The 19264-nt window shown below is 37.6% G+C and overlaps 1 protein-coding gene across 1 annotated transcript; it reads left to right on the top strand.

The window, feature by feature from the left end:
• Positions 1-18237: 18237 nt before the first annotated feature.
• On the top strand, positions 18238-18810 carry LOC145981901 (uncharacterized). Its single transcript, XM_083115397.1, has one exon. The coding sequence runs from the start codon at positions 18238-18240 to the stop codon at positions 18808-18810; it is 573 nt and encodes a 190-aa protein (XP_082971523.1).
• Positions 18811-19264: the final 454 nt, after the last annotated feature.

Genomic DNA, 19264 nt, shown 5'->3' with positions numbered 1-19264 from the left:
AATACAAGAATTTTTTTTCTTGCGCTGCTTTTTTGTTAAGAGACTGTCAATAGTTTTAAGAGATTTGAGACCTGCATAAGGTATTTGATACATAACACCCTTGGCCTTCATTGTAGGTTTATTATATACATATTCACAACCCCCACCCCAGTTTTTGTTTGGTGCTCATAGCTATGGTGGTCCCCAATGCTGCTATTTTTTCACTCAAAGAAGCATCTTTGCTTACAAATCTACCAAATGCAGCCTCTTCTAATTTCTTGTCTGCAACATGTCTTTTGTCAAGATCAGAATGTGTGTTGTATGCAATATCATGGTCTCTACAAGCAGCATCTAATGGATTAACACCAGGATCCCCTCTGTTTAATCTATGATCCAATTTTGTGCCTGGACCACAATACTGATAACCTGGAATATGTAGTTCAAATGGCAGCTTGTTTATAATGTCATTAACAAGCCCCCGACCCTCAGAAATATTCCAAAATTTAGGTGGTAGAGTATTAATAATTTTTATAAGATATCCAATCCCCTTAGTGTCATTCACTATAAAATTAGACAATTTTGTGCTTATCATGTCCATAATTCCAACTTTTTCATTGTAAAAATTGTTGTTGCCAGCATTTTCCTCCCCAGCTATCACCAATAACCTATCTACAAGTTTCCTGACATCATCAACCCACACAAATTCTTTAGGCAGGGTGTTGTATTGTTTGATTCCACTGCCAGTCTTGATCTGTGACCATATGGGCTTGATTAAATTGTTGTATTTTGCCCCACTGCTCGACTTGACTCTTTTTTGTGTGGGATCATTGTTCTGGTATAGAGCATCTGATTTTATTAATATTTCTTTGTAATCCTCATAATCCTGATCTGTATAGCTGCCAGGTCTCTTCCTAGTCATCAATTCCCACAATCCAGGTGTTCCGAGATACTTAACAAAAGCACCTTTTTCTCCGAGACGAGATTCTGAATAAACAATTATATCATCTCCCATAAATGTTACTCTGAAATTGCCAATTCTATGTATGATGCTGCCATCAAGCTCTGTGTCAGCATATAAGCCAAAAACCTCATCTTTATTGTCTTTAGGTGTTGTTAAATATTTTTGAGCAAGAAGACCCAATTCAATAGGATCCTGACTAGCCTCAATTCTTCGAGGAGGACTAGGTGTATGAATACTGGAAAGTGGGGTGAATGGATAATCTAATATGTTCCTAGCAGCTACAGGTACAAGCTCTGTGAGTAAATTTTGATTCTGCTCTGTAACAGTTTTGATATTCTTACCTAAATTATTAATAGCATCAATTACAGGCTGTTCTGTTTGTTTGTGTTTTTCATAAATTCCACGGTTCTCTGATTTCCATCCCTTAAATCTTTTTACAAGATAATCTCTTAACTTAAGATCATCAATGATTGGCCTTTTCATGGTTATTTATATACGTTTCAACGTCTAGAAAATTGTTGATTTTATTTCTGTATTTACCAGTATTAGGTGTTCTTGTCATATCAATTGTAACAAACCCATAACTGTCCTGGTTCCAGCACCTGCTGCAAAACTTAGAAAAATCATTGTAGCTCAAGTCCCCACCTACATATTCATCATGTATGTGTTTGAGGTTGGTATGATCTTGATGAAATACACATATAAAATTGCTGTTGTCCCGGATCAGTTGCTTGGGTATTTTTGAAAAAGTCTGTGCCAGGTAGAAGCAATCAATGTTTTTGTGTCGGCCCTGTGTAAAGAAATTTCTAACTTTGTTTTGATTATCCAATATAATGTCATCAAACACAACAACAGAATTATCGAGACATTCATCAAGTGGCTTAACATCTGGTTCAAAAGTGGCTATATCCAGTCCATCATATAGCTTCATCAGCTGCTGATATTTTAATTGTTCCAAGCTCTTAGAGAAGATATACAAGTGCCTGTTTTTCCAGTCTAACCAGTTGGGTGCCAATAAAAAATTATCAACCATTAGTGTAGTTTTACCACAAGCAGATGGCCCAACAATAAGACACCTAATATTATCAGGTAACAATTTTCCATTTCTCTTATTCTGCTGTTCAGGTTCTGGCAGCCTCTTTATAACATCCCAGGTGTTCATATTATTATTTTGTTTGCATCGATCCAGCTGTTTTCCGGATGACCCAGCCATTTGACAAATAACTTGTTGCCTTTTCTGCGAATGATTTTTTCTATGAGATATGTGTCAGGCTGTTTAGTTTTGCTGAGCTCTTGTTCATAGAACCTGCCTTTGAGAATTTCTCCTCGGTGATCCTTTATTATATATGTGTTAAGGGTCCCGGGTTTAACTTGAACCACTGTAAATAATTCAGTGCTCCAGTTTCTTGTAAAGCCTCTCTTAAATAAGTGCTTATATTTGCTTATTCTTACTTGATCCCCAATCTTGTATCTGGCTTTTCTTATTGTTGGCTGATATTTAGGATAATAAACAGTGCTGATCAATTTTTGCTCATCAGATGAGCTTATTACTTCAGAGGGTTTCATGTTGATTGTAGAATGGACAGAATTGTTATATTTATGTAGAAGTTCTGGAAGAATATTAATCCATTTATAATTACCTTGGAGGGTAAATTGTTTATACATAAGATTTTTTAAGGTTCTGTTGAATCTCTCTACAATTGAGGCTTTGAGATCACTGTAACTCGAATAATGTTTTATCGACTGGCTTTTAATAAATTGTTGAAACACTGAATTATAAAATTCTTTGCCATTATCTGTTTGCAAATAGCGCGGTGATCTTCCACTCTGATTGATGATTGTTCTAAAAGCTTCTGTAACACATGTTCCAGTCTTGGATTTGAGTGGCACAGCCCAGGCAAATTTTGAAAATGTGTCTATTACAGTGAGTAGATACTTGTAGCCCTTGTTGATTTTGTCTAAGTTTTTCAACTGCCCACTTGCCATTTCAATCAAGTCGCTCTGCCATAAATCATCTATGCCCTTTGTGACTACTGGGAGTCTCTTAAAATTATGTCGGGCCTGTCTGTGTAATTCATCAACAATAATTTGTCTAGACATAATATGTAAACAAGAATATTGCAACTATGGGGTGTTCAGCAGCTGAGACTGCAGGATTTTCTAAATATAATTTGTCCCCTATCTGTATTTTAAATTCCAAAGTGCCATCATCTTCAGTATAGGCTGTTTCCAATGTATTGGGATCTGTAAAATCCTCCAATTCTACACTGGTGATTTTCACTTTGTTGTTAGCATTTGTTATTGATAAGGTGGGGTAGTGGTGTGCCTGTGGCTGAAGCCAATATTTGATCTTGATTGGTCTCAATGTGCCCCCAACAAAAAACTGGTAATAAAATTGTGCAGGGGACAGCATATATATTTTGCCTCCTGGTGTAAATGGAGAATCATATTCTTTGTTGGGGATGCTGTACAATTCAAGAATTACTGAATGTTTTGGATTCTCGATTATGCCTGTTATTTCTTTTTCTGCTGTAAGCAATCTGCTTGTTACAGATTCAAGGTGCTCATTGATGGTTCTAACAATCTCATCGTGCCCAGGCTTGATTCTTATGTCAACAGCAAGTTTCTTGTATTGTTGCACAATTTCTTGGAGCTGGGTGGCAAAAACAGACAGAGCATTTGCTTGATTGGATTCCATGGTTCCTAGCTGTTGCTTGATATTAGCTACAATTTGTTGCAAATTTTCAACAACTGCCAATTTTGAATTTTGAGCTGTAAGATCATGGACCTGTCTTCTGATATCCTCAAACAGGGCATGCAGTTCATTAATATGTTGATTTGTTGGTAGAGTGGCCACTGTCTGAGTGAGATGTTTGATCTCTGCCTGGATATTCTTGATATCTTCTGATTTCAATATCCTATTCACTGCCCTCTTTATATTTTTAAGTTCCTGTGATGTAGGAAGATTTGATACTGTATTTTGCAAAAATTCAAGTGCCAATTTTACATTGTGTAATTCAGAAGCATCGGCCACATTTTGCATTGCATTTTGGAGCAGGGCTATATCTGCCTGAGAGGGTGTGGATTGTTGTAAAATTTCAAGCTTTGTTTGGATATCATCGATCAAGTGATGAAAATGAGATAGTTCAGATTCAGTGTTGAGGTTTTCAAGCTTTGTAATTTGTTGCTGGACACTAACAAGGGTATCTACAATCCCGGGCAATCTGGATTCAAGTACATTTGCCAAATCACTTTGCACTGCTGCTATTGTACCTTCAAGATGGGTTATGGAACTTTGAATTTTTCCAAAATCTTCATATGTTTCAAGTTGCAGCTTAATATTTGCTACACTCCGAGTTATTGCATTCAAAGCATCAGAAGATGGCAAATTGTTCATAAAATTTTCAAGTGTCTCAATTTTTTCTTTAACCTCGGCTATGGCATTGTTCAGAGGGTCAAGATTAGGTATTTGGAGTGACTGAATCTGTTCCTTTAGAGTGGAAATCACTAGATCAAAATCTTCTTGTGATTTTATGCTTTTGACAATTGTTTGGAGCTGTGTCTGGACATTATTTATTTGCTCCTCTAATTGCTGTTTCAATTGCTCAGAGTTGTTAGCCTGGGTCTTAAATTTGGCTTGAAGAGCTGCAACAGCCTCTTCCAAACTTTGAAAATTATCCAATGTAGCCAGATCAGTATATTTCTGAAGCAGCAACTTGAGTTCAGAATCAATTTTAAGAAGAGGGTCCATGCATTGTGATTGTAAATTTGTAATTTCTAATTGAAGACTGGCATTGAGTGTGGTTTGTAAAGCTTGTAAATCACTTCTTAATTTCTTGACTCTGACATCAAGCATCAGAATCTCATCACTGTGATCTTCATGTCTTGTATGGCCAAAAATATCATTAGGCATTTTGTTTAGTAGTTATTTATTATAGAGTATCTGATTCTTAATTCTATAAAAAAGGGTATAAGCTTGTCATAAGATCCAGGGACCTCAATATATAAGCAGTCACCAGCAGAAACAGTATAAACAGTGCCAGAAATCATGTTTGAGTGCTTAATTCTATAAATATTTCTCCCTACTGAAATCTTGACATCACCCTCAGGAGTTGTAATAAATTGCAATTGCCCACCTACAGGTAATTGGTAATGATTTAAATTATTGTTAAATATGTACAATATTTTGCCTGTCTCCTCATCAACATCTGTAAATATGCTGTTCAGATGAATAATTAAAAAGCCACTCAGTTTAGATATTATATCAGGAGAGGCTTGTGGTGTTGGCAGGTCCATAACAGTCCGTTTTTTGAACCCAAATAAGTTCATAGGCATGTTTATTTATTTCAAATCATGCTCTGTAATTGGGCATTGATTGCCATTTTTCAAATCACAATGACCCCATGGTAAAGTATGTATGCCACATGATAAAATGCGTCTCTTATCATCATGTGGGTCCAGAGCCACTTTTCTTACAACATTTGAAGTCAATAAGTGATCCACACTCTGAATTCTGGATTCCGATGTTCTGATTAAATTCTGGGATTTGAGGCAATTTTTGTAATCTTCAAATTGGAGCTCTTTTTCCACAGCTACTTTGCCAATGCCCTTGGCTTTTTTGACAACAGCATTACATGTTTTAAAACTATACATCTTGGCACTTAACCCAGCAAATTCCACAATAACATCACCAAGTGTCTCATCTTTTAACTTGCCGGGCACTTTTTTGTTGTGGGGTTGAATATTCAAATGGCTTGGCAATTCACTGGTGTCAAAATATTTAAACAATTCAGGCTGTGCAATATCTTGATAAACATCTTCTGTTTTAATATCAAGAACAAAACTATCCGTGTCCATGTACATCAATTTTACATTATCACCATAAAAAGGTTTCAACACATCATAATACAATGTTAACATATGTAATTTGGACAATTCCAATATTGCAGCCCCTACATAAATAGGTTTATCAAACTTAATTTTTGTTTTTTTCATGTTGAAAAGAGCCATATCTTCATCATAAATTCTTCTGTAATTGAAATTAGGCTTTGCAACCAATTTTTTGCTCAGGCTGGGGTCAGTAATTATTTTAACATTGGTATGTTTTCTGACATTTTCAATTGTTTTGCCATATACAGAATTTACCATCAATTTAAACAAGCCCTTATCAAATTCGCTCTTTGCAGATGTTCGAAGCTCCGTGTTTGTATCAATGTATGGTTTTAACCATTCTGAGTGCCTGAACCTCAAAACTTTTCCAAGTTTGGTTACTTGAACACCATGACGCATCAGGAACTGGAGGTTCTTGTAATATATGACACAACCCTGTTTTGACTCCAGTGTCATCATGAGCTTCTTCTGTTTAGAGCCAGGTGAGCACTGAACCTCGGGAATTGGGGGCAGATCAGAAAATTTGTTGTGTAAATAATCAGGAATTGTCAGATCAACCTCTAAGAAGAGGCCATGTTCTCTGTCATCATAGTTCTGAAGATCTTCAATATTGAAATCTTCGAGCCATTCAAGCCCTGCATATGGCAGTTTTTGCATCATTGCGTGACCATAGAGGCTGTTTGCATCCACATATGTTATATAATTTGACGGCAATTCTGGATTATAATCAGGCATATATTTGTTATTTGCTCTGGCATATCTCTGAGAACATTGCACCATCCCTCCTCTTATACCTTGCTCCATAAACAGATACATATCTTGATCTTGGATCAGATCCAATGGCTTTTTGGTGTTTAAAAACATTGCAGCCCATGCTAGGCCCGGGGCACTGTAAAAATACACTGGGTCCAGTCCATAATTTTGCATACAAGATTTTCTGAATGCCTGCATTATATCTGCTGAGATGCTCACATCAAGTTTCAAATATGCCATGTGATAATCACGAAATGTCTTGCATTTTAAATTGTCCCACACCAATTGGGCATGGTGATAATCCTCATCAGTAATTCCAGATCCTCTGATTTTGCTGTAAAACTCTTCTTGTGGTGGCAAAGAACACTCATCAAATTTAGAAAAATCTGTAACATAATCATATGGATATACACCCTTCCGCCTAATTAATTCCAGGTACTGATTTGGAAACAATGCACGTGTGATTTTGAATTGATCATCAGGTAATTGAGTGGCCAGTGTAGCCACGCTAGCAGATAAAAATCTGTAAGAATCAAGAAATCTTATTTGAATAGAAAATCCATTAACTTTAATTGTTTTGCTAATAGATATATATTTTTCATCATTTTCAGCTAAAATATTTAAATTCTGCTTCTCAAACCCCTCGTACCTGATTAGATGATGGAAATCATAATTGGATGCTCCATGGCAAAATATGGGGACAAATCTTGGTCTCTTGATCTTAATATTACAGCTATTACACAGGACCTGTTTATATCGACCATCTGTATGAGAATGGTGATGCACCTTGATATTTGTATCTGAAAATTCAGAATCACATAGCGAGCATTTTTCTGCATTGTTGAAATCTTCAATCTGTTTCTCTGTTAAAGGCAACATGGGTTTTGATTTTAATAAGATGTTAGATGCTATGTCACGGCACTCATTTTCTATTCTATGTGCAAATATTTTGATGGCATCTGGCCCCATGTATGAATCTTCTTTGGTAACAACACCATCCTGTACAACCACATAACAAAAGCTGGAAGGTTCATGTAGCTGATATGGTGTAACTGAAGATTCTTCAGGATCCGGATTGCAGGATGCAAGAGATTTGAGATTCGATTCAAAATCACAAACAATATATGCTGGGTGTTCCAACAAGGCCTCAAATTTTTTAAATTTGCAATTTTCACTTGGCATTGGCATCACCATATGAACAGGTTTATGATTGCCACAGTATTTCAGATGCTCAATTAACTTGTTTTTGGCAATTTCTGCACTCACTTTACAAACCCCATTTACTGTTTTTCTACCATCATGTACAGTTAAACATCTTCCGCATATTCTGAATATTCTATTAGATTTGTCTAGTTGTGTTCTGACTAAAGCTTCAAGATTATGTATCAGAGTGTAATGATTTGTGCCATCCCCTTCAATTAAGAGCAGATTAATCGGAATAGCAGAATCATCAACAAATGTACTAATTCTGAGAGGATCTATCAAGCAATTGTCACGGCCAGTGGAACAAATATATACATTAATAGATAATTGTTTGCCATTCATATCCCTGGCTTTTTTTTCAAATTTATCAATATGCTGAACAGACATTGGATATTCTAAACCCTCCATTGCATCGTCAAAATCATGTTCATGTTGTTTGTAATAACTTATTCTCTGAGAATTTCTTGAAACCGGATACAAAGCAGCTAAAATACACCACAAAAAACATTTCTCATCATTATTTTCAATATTAACCACGGCTTGTTTGTTTTTAATATTGATAGGTAATGGTAAATATGTGGAACCTTGTAATGGGCTGAATTCAGAAATATTAACATATAACTTGTATGAAGAGCCGCATAGGCTCCATCCAGACTCTTTTGCCTCAAATTCAGAGTGCTTAATATTCAATTGATCTATTAAACTGCTTATTATTATGTCTGAATTTGCATTTGAATATACAGGTACAGTTTCTGTCATGTGGGGTTGTGTAAATTTTGTGCCGTTTGGCTTCTTATATTGCACAAACAATTTGAGAGAGAGCTTATAAGAGCCAATTTGTGCATTTAGAATTGCCCGCAGATCAGGATTTACACTGTTCAAGAAATTCTGAATACCACATCTTGGCTCTGATACAAACCGATAATCCCTAAGTTGAGCATTAAAACTGCTATGGATAGGTTCATAGCGTGGCTGCTTTGCTGCTCTGGCATTAAGAGGTGCTTCATGCTTCCTTTTGAGACCAGATGTAGATGGTTGTGGGGGCAATGTTGATGACTGTGCAGAGCAAGTATCTTTATGTTTATATGTGAAATATTCCATGCTATATTTTCTATTGCATTTGGGGCATATTTTTGTGGGAGTTCTGTATTTGCCGGGGTTACAAATTTTTTGGTGTCTGGCCCAATTAGAGCTAAATATATTCTTATTGCATTGGTCACAATATTTTTGATTCGGCATTTTTGTTGTTGTTTATTATATATATTTCCTGGGTTTCAATTCAAAACTTTATACTGAATAAAAAATATCAATTGGGTTCAGCACTGTACTGTATATGTGTGTGTGTGTGTGTGTGTGTGTGTGTGTTAATATTTCTCGCTTTGGTATTTATATAAAATTTCCTGGGTTTTTAAATCTAATCTTTATGCTTATCTTATGACAGGTTGTAAGGCCAATAGCCCACAAGTGGAAAAAGAGAATAAATATTGATTCACACTGACCTAGCACAAATGCCTGCACGAACATGCATATCTTGAATGGCAATGACCCAGCACTGAGTGTTATGTATTGATTTTTGTATAACAAGCTGTAACAGATATAGGCCTGACCCTAAATAACAACAAATAAGCTAGATGTAACAAATATCAGGCAAAATATTGTATTTAATATGAATATTAAATCAAACAGGCCTGTAAGTATGAGGAGCACTGTAAAAACACATCTGTTCTCCTCAGCCACTCTCACAATAATGGCTGATGTAATGCAAAATCTCTTTATATACCCTAATTTCACGGGAATTTCCCGGCTGATGCAATTTCTGAGTATTGAAGCTTTGCGTGCAAACAAAATTGCATCAGCCGGGAAATTCCCGTGAAATTTGTTTTTTACAAGAATTTCCCGAGGGGGCATATTTTTCACGGGAATTTGTTTTTTACAAGAATTTCCCAAGGGTTTTTTCACAGAGCAATTCTAGAAGAATTATATTGTTTTAATATTAGATTGAACCTGGTATCCAATTGAACTTAAACCTGAAGTAAATATGTATGGGTAGGTATGGGTTTAGCTTAATTTCTGGTATGGCCAAAAAATATCAATTTTTGACAAGTTTATAGACAACAATCTCACAAAAGTGCCTTTTTGTAAGTATAGGCACATCAATCTGAGGGGCTCTTCCTTTCTCATGGAATCCATGAGGGCTTTTTTACAAAAATCTTGGATTAGATGGGGTTCCACACTAGAGCAAAAAGCTCATATATGCATGTTGAGCTAGTTTTAAGTGTAGACAATTCTGCTAGAGAAGAGCTCTTCCTTTATCGAGCTGGTAATAGCACAAGTACTACTACTACCTTTCATTTAAATAAGCTTTCAGATGATTGTATTAATAACCATGTATTTTTATGTATAGTTTCATGTATTTTTTAGAGGAATAAATTACTAACTTCAAGAGCGAATTTCGTGCAATGCCCTCCCTTCAATTTCCCCCCAATTTTATATGTAGATAGCCATGCGCTCTGACTACGTGGGTGCTCCGGGGCTAAAGCACCCACATAAATAATCTTGTGGGTGCGTTTGATAAAAACAAAATAAAATAAATATTTCTCACTTGCCATTATCAAAAAATAATAAGCAATTAAAACATTGAGATGGAAGTTAAAATTTCTAACCTCTAAAACATAATTGTTTCAAATGTGTTTGTGCAAAGGCAACCAAGCAACATATTCTCCCCTTCCTTGCCTGTCTCTGGCGATCAAAGGCAGTCCCCACAATAACAATGGAAGTATATTGTATTGTGAATAGTATCCCATGTTTTCGGCTTGCTTTGATGTTTCCTTACAAGTGACACACTACAATACGCCCACTTCATTCGTCAACAATTGTTTTAAAATAACTACTTGTCGATATTGAGCAGTAATAAAGAATAAACCGAAACACAAGGAAGCCGATTGTGACCGACTTCCTCAATAATTGATTTTTTCTTCTTTTGTTGTTTCAATCAGATAAGAGCAGCATGGTTTACGATTTCAGTGAAGTTGTTTTCATGCAGGCGCGGAGCATCCATGTAAGCCGGGCTTACACTTTATTAGTTCTAGTAAAATGTATGAAATTATATGGCAAAATTCGTAAAAACTTCAAAGTTCAATTCGGCCCGATATCAGTCTTCGAGATCCTGTTTGTTAGATTGCAACACTTAAGCACCAGGGGCACATGGGAACTCCCGCCTTCTGCTTGCGGAAAGTTGTAAGCCGTCTGAATGTTGCCTTACAAATTTCTGACCATGAAGGAGCAGTGCCTACCGTATCTGGATGGAGAAGAGCAAGGAATATAGGGAGAAGAGCGAACCAAACCCTAGATTTGTAAACCTACGGCCACAGGCTTACAGCAGTGTTGCAAACCTCATGTTTAGAAAAAGTGTTGTTCATGGACGTCCGCAGTATTTCTTTCCACCAGGGAGGATTAAGCAAAGTATTTTTTTTTTCAGATGTTGGGGTCAACTAGGTATATTTCCCTTCTCAAAATATCTGCAACGCCCTTACAATAATTAACAATTTGATGTGACTGAAATGAAATTATATGTGTAAAAATAGTTGACATTCATTTTTCAGGAAGTGTCTCCTTGCCTTGCTTCTTCTGGTGTCGTTTAAACTCCGAAATTATGCTACATACTACTAAACTGTTCTGTGATTTTCAAATTATTAATATTAATTTATAACAAAAACATAAATATAAATTCGAATGGTTCAACCAACGCCATGGGTTCAACGTTATACGTGAAAAGTTTGAGAAAATTCAACCACAACGAAAAGTGGCCCTCTTGTTTTATTTATATCCCCAACTTACAAACGACTTTTTAAACTTGTGCGAGATTTAGCACCATTATGCTTGGGTTGGCTTCACTGTATACGCGCCAGCGAGAGACAGGTCCTGCAAGAGGAGGGGCTCCAGCGTTGTCGGGTATGAATGGTTGACTGCAAAGGAAATTTGAGCCGGTGGTGCTTCAAGGAGGTTTTTTCCAGGAACAGGGAATTCTGAAGAAAAAATCTAACAGGAAGGGGAAAAAGGAGAAACCTAAAAATGAGCAGGATATGGGAAAACTAGATACACATTGATGTGCTAAATTCTTGTTTCTGTTTTTAGCTTGTAGGAGAGCAAAACATCAGAAATATTAAGATCTCTGTTTTCCGTTTATGTAAAGGGTGTTTTTTTTAAGAGTGATAGAACTTTCGATAGGGATAGCTGTCATTTGTTTTGTTTTGATGACATGTTGTTTTGTCATTTCATATCAGTGAGCATTGGCAAATGATCATGGAAAGACTGACGCCGCAACATCGTTTACAAATTGTGGAAATATATTTCCAAAATCAATGTTCTGTTCTCCAAACGTATAGAGCACTTCGGAAATATCGGTGCTGTCAGTGAATTGGCCTCACAAGATCATGGGACCTAACGCCACTGGATTATTTTCTTTGCTCTTCTTCTTCTTCTTTCTTCCTCCTCCCTTCCCCCCTCTCTCTCTCTCTCTCTCTCTCTCTCTCTAGGTTTTCTTCTTTCTTCTTCTTCTATGACCAAAGAAGAGAGAGAGAGAGAGAATTCTTCTTTCTCTCGCTTTCCACTTCTCTCTCCATGAGAGAGAGAGAGAGAGAGAGAGAGAGAGAGAGAGAGAGAGAGAAGGGGAACTTCCTTTCTTTCCTCTCTCTCTCTCTCTCTCTCTCTCTCTCTGCACGGGCATCGGGGTCGTAGTGGTGCGCGGTAAAGGAGAGGAAAGGAAGAGAGAGTAAGAGAGAGAGAGAGAGAGAGAGGATAAGAGAGAGATTAGAATGAGAGAGGAAGAGAAAGAGAGAATGCTTCTCTTTCTCTCTCTCTCTCTCTCTTCCTTTCTATTCTCTCTCTCTTTTCTCTCTATAAAAAGAGAGAGAGAGAGAGTGGTAGAGAGAGAGAGAGAGAGAGAGGTAGACGAGAGAGAGAGAGAGAGAGAGAAGAGGAAGAAGGAGAGAAAAAGAAAGAAAGCAAGGGAGGAGAGAGAGAGAGAGGGAGAGAGAGAAGAGAGAGAGAGAGAGAGAGAAAGAGAGATTTTCTCTCTCTCTCTCTCTCTCTCTCTTCTCCCCCCCGAAATTCTCTCTCTCTCTCTCTCTCTCTCTCTGCTGAGAGAGAGAAAGCCCCTCCCTTTTCGGCGGAGAGAGAGAGAGAGAGAAAGGGTCCTATTCTCTCTCTCTCTCTCTCTCTCTCTCCCTCTGAGAGAAAGAGGGAGAGAGAGATGGAAGGGAGGAGAGAGAGAGAGAGAGAGAGAGAGAGAAGATACAAGAGAGAGAAACAAAGAGAAGAAGAAAGAAAGAAAGAGAGAGAGAAAGAGAGAGAAACGACCCCGATGCCCGGAGAGAAAGAGGAGAGGAGAAGGAAGAGAGAGAGAGAGAGAGAGAAAAATATATATATAGAGAGAGAGTTCTCTCTCTCTCTCTCATACATCTCTCTCTCCCTCTCTCTCTCTCTCTCTCTCTCTCTCTCTCTCTCTCTCTCTCTCTCTCTCTTCATTCTTTCTTTTATTCTCTTCCCTTCTTCTCTCTCTTTCTTTCTCACTTTTCCATCCCTAGGGGGTGTGGGGGTAATCTAAAGTCTCTGGTTTATGCTGATAAACCAGCAACAATTGACGCTTTGGAAGCCAACATAACTCATGTTATTAACGACGTACATCCCCAATTACTTGGAAAAGTGGTTCAAAATTGGACTGATCGAATCCGGTTCATCGCAGCTAGTCGTGGTGGACATATTCCGGAAATTATTTTGAAAAAGTAAATGTCAGAAAGTTATCTTTCAAATGAAAACACAATTGGCTTCAAACTTATTTTTTTATGTGTTTTATTTCAATTCAAAGTTCTATCACTCTAAAAAAAACACCCTATATAAACTCAGCTGGTAATAATTGAGCTAAAAAGTGCAAAAATAAATAAATAAATAAATGTTAATGAAAGCTGAAGATTGAACCAATTTTACAAACCTCATGTCAAATGTGAACCAAGTATTATTAATTACGCACACTGTGATTCAAACACTCTTCGAACAGCATTTGAACAGCGTTCGAAAAGCCTGTGTATGATCTTTTAGGTACTAGATTTGCTTTTACAGTATCCTAACAAAGCACTTACTTGTCCTTTGATAGAAATTTCTGGATATGTCCCTACAATTAGTGAGCATTTCTTTTAAAATAATATTGTAATTATTTTTTTCCTAATTATAGGGAATTTTAAGGCAAGAGAGGGAATTTATTTATATCCGAAAGGGATATTCCCCTCACAGTCTGAAAGAACACTGATTTGAGCAGTGACCAATTTTAGATCCTGGTTTATTTTTGTTTCCCCGCTCTTGTTGTCGAGATAATGCTTTTGCGAATTCCATCTATTGAAAGCGGACTGTTGGTCCTGTGCTGTGGTGTGATAGTGAAGTGCATTATGGAATAAAATGAGTGTGATTGTGCGGTGGGGTGGATAACTTGTTGAAGACGCCGTTATCCAGCAAGGATTTTGTGGATGTAGGTTCCCCGTTCTTGTTGTCGAGATAATGCTTTTGCGAATTCCATCTATTGAAAGCGGACTGTTGGCCCTGTGCTGTGGTGTGATAGTGAAGTGCATTATGGAATAAAATGAGTGTGATTGTGCGGTGGGGTGGATAACTTGTTGAAGACGCCGTTATCCAGCAAGGATTTTGTGGATGTAGGTAGGCCCACCCCTTCCTTCTCTAGCAGGCATAGTAACAGAAACGAAAAATAAAGTGCGCCGATTTTGTGATTCAGGGTACGAAGCTGATACTTGGTTATGCGGTTGTAAAAAGTATTCAGCGCTTTTCTGTTTCCTTCTGTTTTCGTTTCTTTATTATTATTATTATTATTATTCATTTTATCTAACTTTGCATATTTTTTATCGTTACGTTAGTCATTGTGATAGGAATTAGACTGACTTAATTATCAGTTGAAATGTAGGAGATACACAGCCTAGCAAAGAAAACACCAATGCCAGGGATTTATCCAGAATTTTTAATTTGGTGAAAAATTCGAGGGAAGTGTTCTCAAAAAATTTGGGGGGGGGATGGATGTGTGTGGATAAATCACTAACCATGTCAGCCCAGAAATAAGCACAACGGGAAATAACCTTCATCATGATAGGTTTACACTGTTGGAAAGGTCACGCTCCACCACTGTTTTCATGTAATCTGGATTGTTATCGTTTTGTTTGTTCTCCGAGAGACAATGGCTTGGAAGGGATGCGGGAGCTTAGATTCTAGACTGGGAAGTTATCATTTTCAGAAAGAAGGGGTGTTACTGTGTTAATAGTTAGTACAAAGAAGAGGGTCTACTGACCGGATGCGTGGAGCAAAAGCTCTTCGCCGGGCAAAAATTTTCGCAATTTTCAAACGTGGCACGGGATGCGTGTAAAAAGCTGAAACACAATATTGAGTATTGCTTCTTTACATACTTTCGAATTCGAACAGTAGGTTTGCTAGTCGCTAAGGATAAATTCGTCATACGTTTGTCATCGTCATCACAGGTGGATATTACTGACACTGAACATAGTGAAAAGCATCTTCAGTCAAAAAATAAGGAACCCGAGAACGTGTCTTCTGCCAGTTCCTGTAGTACAATCAACAGCAAATGAATTAGGAGAAAAAAGATTTTCTCGACGAAAAATGAGTTGGCAATGCTGCGAACACCAAGGCAATCTTGATAAGACGCTTGAGGAGCGTCGAGCACACTTTCCTGAAAAGCACAACTCCAGTATCGAAGGTCATGCTACACGTGGATTGGTAACTTTCGGGAGCATGCTGTCTGTCTACACAATTCTCCCCAAATGCCTGTTTGAAGATGAACCTTCTGCTCGCATTTTATTTTTCAAATGTAGTTCTGAAGTTGTAGTCATTTTACAATTATTTGAATTTGTTCTTATCTTGCTTTGCTTTTATGTCACCTTTACAATTAATCGAAACTATGAAGATGGATGATAATGAGATTAAGTTAATGAAGAGACACTTAAAAAAGAGATTGCCAGACCAGAACTCGAACCCGGAACCTAACTCCCGGCCATGAACTGGAGTATAAAATTTGTAATTGCTCAGGAGTATTTTTTGTTCTGTTCATGACTAATACCTGCTTAATACACTTAATTTATAAGTGACACACTTCGTTCGGTGGGGACAAGCCACGTATTGTTTGAGAGGAGGGATACATCTCGTTGATATAGTAGATACAATCATGGACTATACTTGAAATGTGACGTGCTAAACAATACTTTCGGAGATCAGTTGGACATAGCAATTTTGATATACAAGTTGCATTTTCTCTACTTAGATTCATTATGCTTCATAGATAATCTCGCAACAACGCAAAATGTTTTAATTGACTCGAATTCACAATAACTAATATATACTGGACCTACATATTTTAAATGCAAAATCTAGGTGACGAAAATATGCCTCAACACGAAATGAAAATGCAATATTCATTCAATACACTAAAAAAGCTAACCAAAGCAGACTTTTAACAACATTACACCCGTAACGTTTCCATCCTCTAACAGGGTTTTTGTTGGAGTAAGATTCACATGGCGTAATAGGATTATCATTCACTACAAAGCAATAGCTATAAACATGAGATAAACCTGAAATGAGGGGTTAGAATTCATCATAAGAGAAGTGCAGCAGGTAAAACAAAACACATATGTAAGGAAGAGGTGTGTAAGTGTAAGTTTCTATATGAAAATTGACTGAGTGGTAGCACTAGACGATTTTACGTCAGGGATCCTAGGTTCGAATACCGGTCTGGGCATTGGTGTTGTTTCTGAATGTTCTATTTATTTCATCTTCACTCATCTTCGTCGTCGCGATTGCCCAAAAGTGGAAGAAAAGCGACGCTAAATGAAAATAAAAATATATGTGAAAATTAGAAGGTTAATTAAGAGCTGATAGGTAAAATATACTCCATGAGCGATGTTCGATAGAAGTTCTGTTAAGATGTCAAACCTGTAAGAAGCAAATAGCGAAGTTGTGTGAAGGATTGAATATAAGCTTCGATAACATGGTCACCTGGATTGTCTCGAGCTGAACCAGTAAATGGGCGAAGTTTAATCCCCAAGGCTATTGTACAAAACGAATGACAAAAGAGGTTCGTGTGTGGATTTGGTCAGCATGAAATTGTTGGGTGATGGATGATAAGTGATTGGTATTTTTTCTGTTTTCGTTATTTTACGTTGCTTTTCTACCTCTGGATCTTGAATGACGAATAAATTAATTTGGTGAACTGACAAACACAAAAAAGCCAACCCCGTGGCTAATTGGTTAGCGCACGCGCTTCGAAGTAAGGTGAGGATGTGTCATTGTCTGCATTCTACTTCCATCTTTCCATCTTCAATCTTCATCATTGCGATTATCCGAGACTGGTAGAACAGTGACGTGAAATAACAAAAATATCACCCTCGGTGTCGATTTCAAAGTTTGAAGTATTGCTGTTTCTGCATTCGATAGTGGCTCTAGATTGTGACAGCGATATGAAATGCTTCTGACTTTATAAGAAATAGTAAAACGAGAAGAGCGATAGATATTCCTCTATTTTCAATTTTCTCTAAAACTACTTTCCCCGACTGTGGTTATAATGAATTCTATGTAGTATGAGAAATATACTTTAATTTATTCTAATTTATTCATATGCAACTGATTAAGAGAGCCTCCACGATGGCGCAAGGAAATCGTCGCCGCATTGTAATCAAGGAGTTCTCGGTTCGATGCCCGGTGGAGGCACATAGTGATTCGGATTCTAATTTAAACTGTAGATCTCGTCCCGGTTTGCCTATTTGTGCATAAACTCAGACTCAGAATGATTAAGGACTTTTCGAAATATTCTGTCTGTATCGAAATGGCAACTTTCTTCAGAACTAAAATGAATTCGTAAAGCAATAATACGCACAGCACCTCTAATTACCCACTGCCATTCAACACGCTACTATTCGTAAATTCAGAATTATTATTTTAGGGTTCAAATCCTAGCATCTGAAAGAGGGACACTTGGCCCCAAAAGTTTCAGGTTTGTTAACATTTACTAGTTAAGGAACAATAATAATGACAATTATCGTGCCTAGCACTCTGATTACTCTATTGGGAAGATAATTTACACCTGTAAGTTTTCCGAAACAAATACAGATTTCACTTCGTATGACAAGAATCGGCGATGAAATTTCGTAAGTAGAAATTCAGTAGCATTAGTTTACCTTAACTTTCGCAAGATATGAAAAATTCAGTTTTTGAATTGCTGGATCGTAATGTCGTGACCATCCCTGATATTTTCCTTGCATATCAACGATATTTTTTTGAAAATAGGGTTATCAACCCTTAATTGAAGACCAAGTGAATGACTTGCGATGTGGTAGTCGGAAACCTGGCCAGGACGAGAAATCGTTCATTGGAGCTACGGAGTCAAGATGTCATACACGTCTGAAGCTATTCGTGGCCGTATAATTGGCATGTTCGAATGTGGCCGCACAATTTTCGATATCGCAATAGCCATTGGAAGGCATGAACATGTTGTTCGTCATTGGATAGAGCGTTTTCAACATGAAGGAGAAGAGGGCCTGAAAACAAGAAGGAAAACAGGGCCCCGCAGAGTGACATCGGGAGAGCAAGATGCTGCTATTGTGGAACACATTGCAAATCATCCATTTTCTCCATCCAGTATTGTTGCCAGACATTTACAACTGCAGTGTTCAAGTGATTCAATACGAAGGCGTCTACAAGCTTCGGGGATACGGCACAGAACGCCAGCGAAGAAAGTGCAACTCACAGCGCAAACCGTAAATGCTCGTCTTGGGTTCGCTTTACAATATCTACCCATGACAAATGACTTTTGGGAAACAGTAATTTGTACTGACGAGAAAGTGTTTCGTTCGGATGAAGATGGCCAAATTAATTTGAGGCGACCGGACAGAACTCGTTATGATCCAAGATATGTTCGTAGCAATCGAAGATCAGTGCAGCTGGTGCAGGAGATATCGTAGAAATATCCTCCAGGATGGATTCCGAAGAATATATTAAAGTGCTTGAAGAACATATGCTACCGACAGTTCGCGTTATTTATCCTCGGGAGGAAATGCCCATCATCAACTTCGTTCATGATAATTGCAGTATCCATACGTCCAAAGGAACAAAGCAATGGCTTGCACATCACTCTGACATTCAGCCATTCGAATGGCCAGCAAAATCACCAGACCTCAATCCAATTGAAAACGTATGGTCCATTATGGTGAGAGAATGGGAACCTGGCTATGGAAGAACAAGAGAAGAATTACGTGATGTGTAAGACGTATGGAGAACTATACAGAACAGGCCACGTATTTGTCATAGACTTGTTGAATCTATGCCCAGAAGATTACGTGAGGAAATCGACAACAATGGCTGGTGGACTCATTACTGAACATACGTCAACATTATTTGAAACATTTAAAATCAAGT

This window comes from Lepisma saccharinum, chromosome 2 (genome assembly GCF_977018435.1).
Source record: "Lepisma saccharinum chromosome 2, izLepSacc3.1, whole genome shotgun sequence".
Taxonomy (NCBI): Eukaryota; Metazoa; Arthropoda; class Insecta; order Zygentoma; family Lepismatidae; genus Lepisma; species Lepisma saccharinum.
The sequence above is the reverse complement of the archived record's forward strand: the minus strand, read 5'-3'. Positions and strand labels throughout refer to the sequence as shown.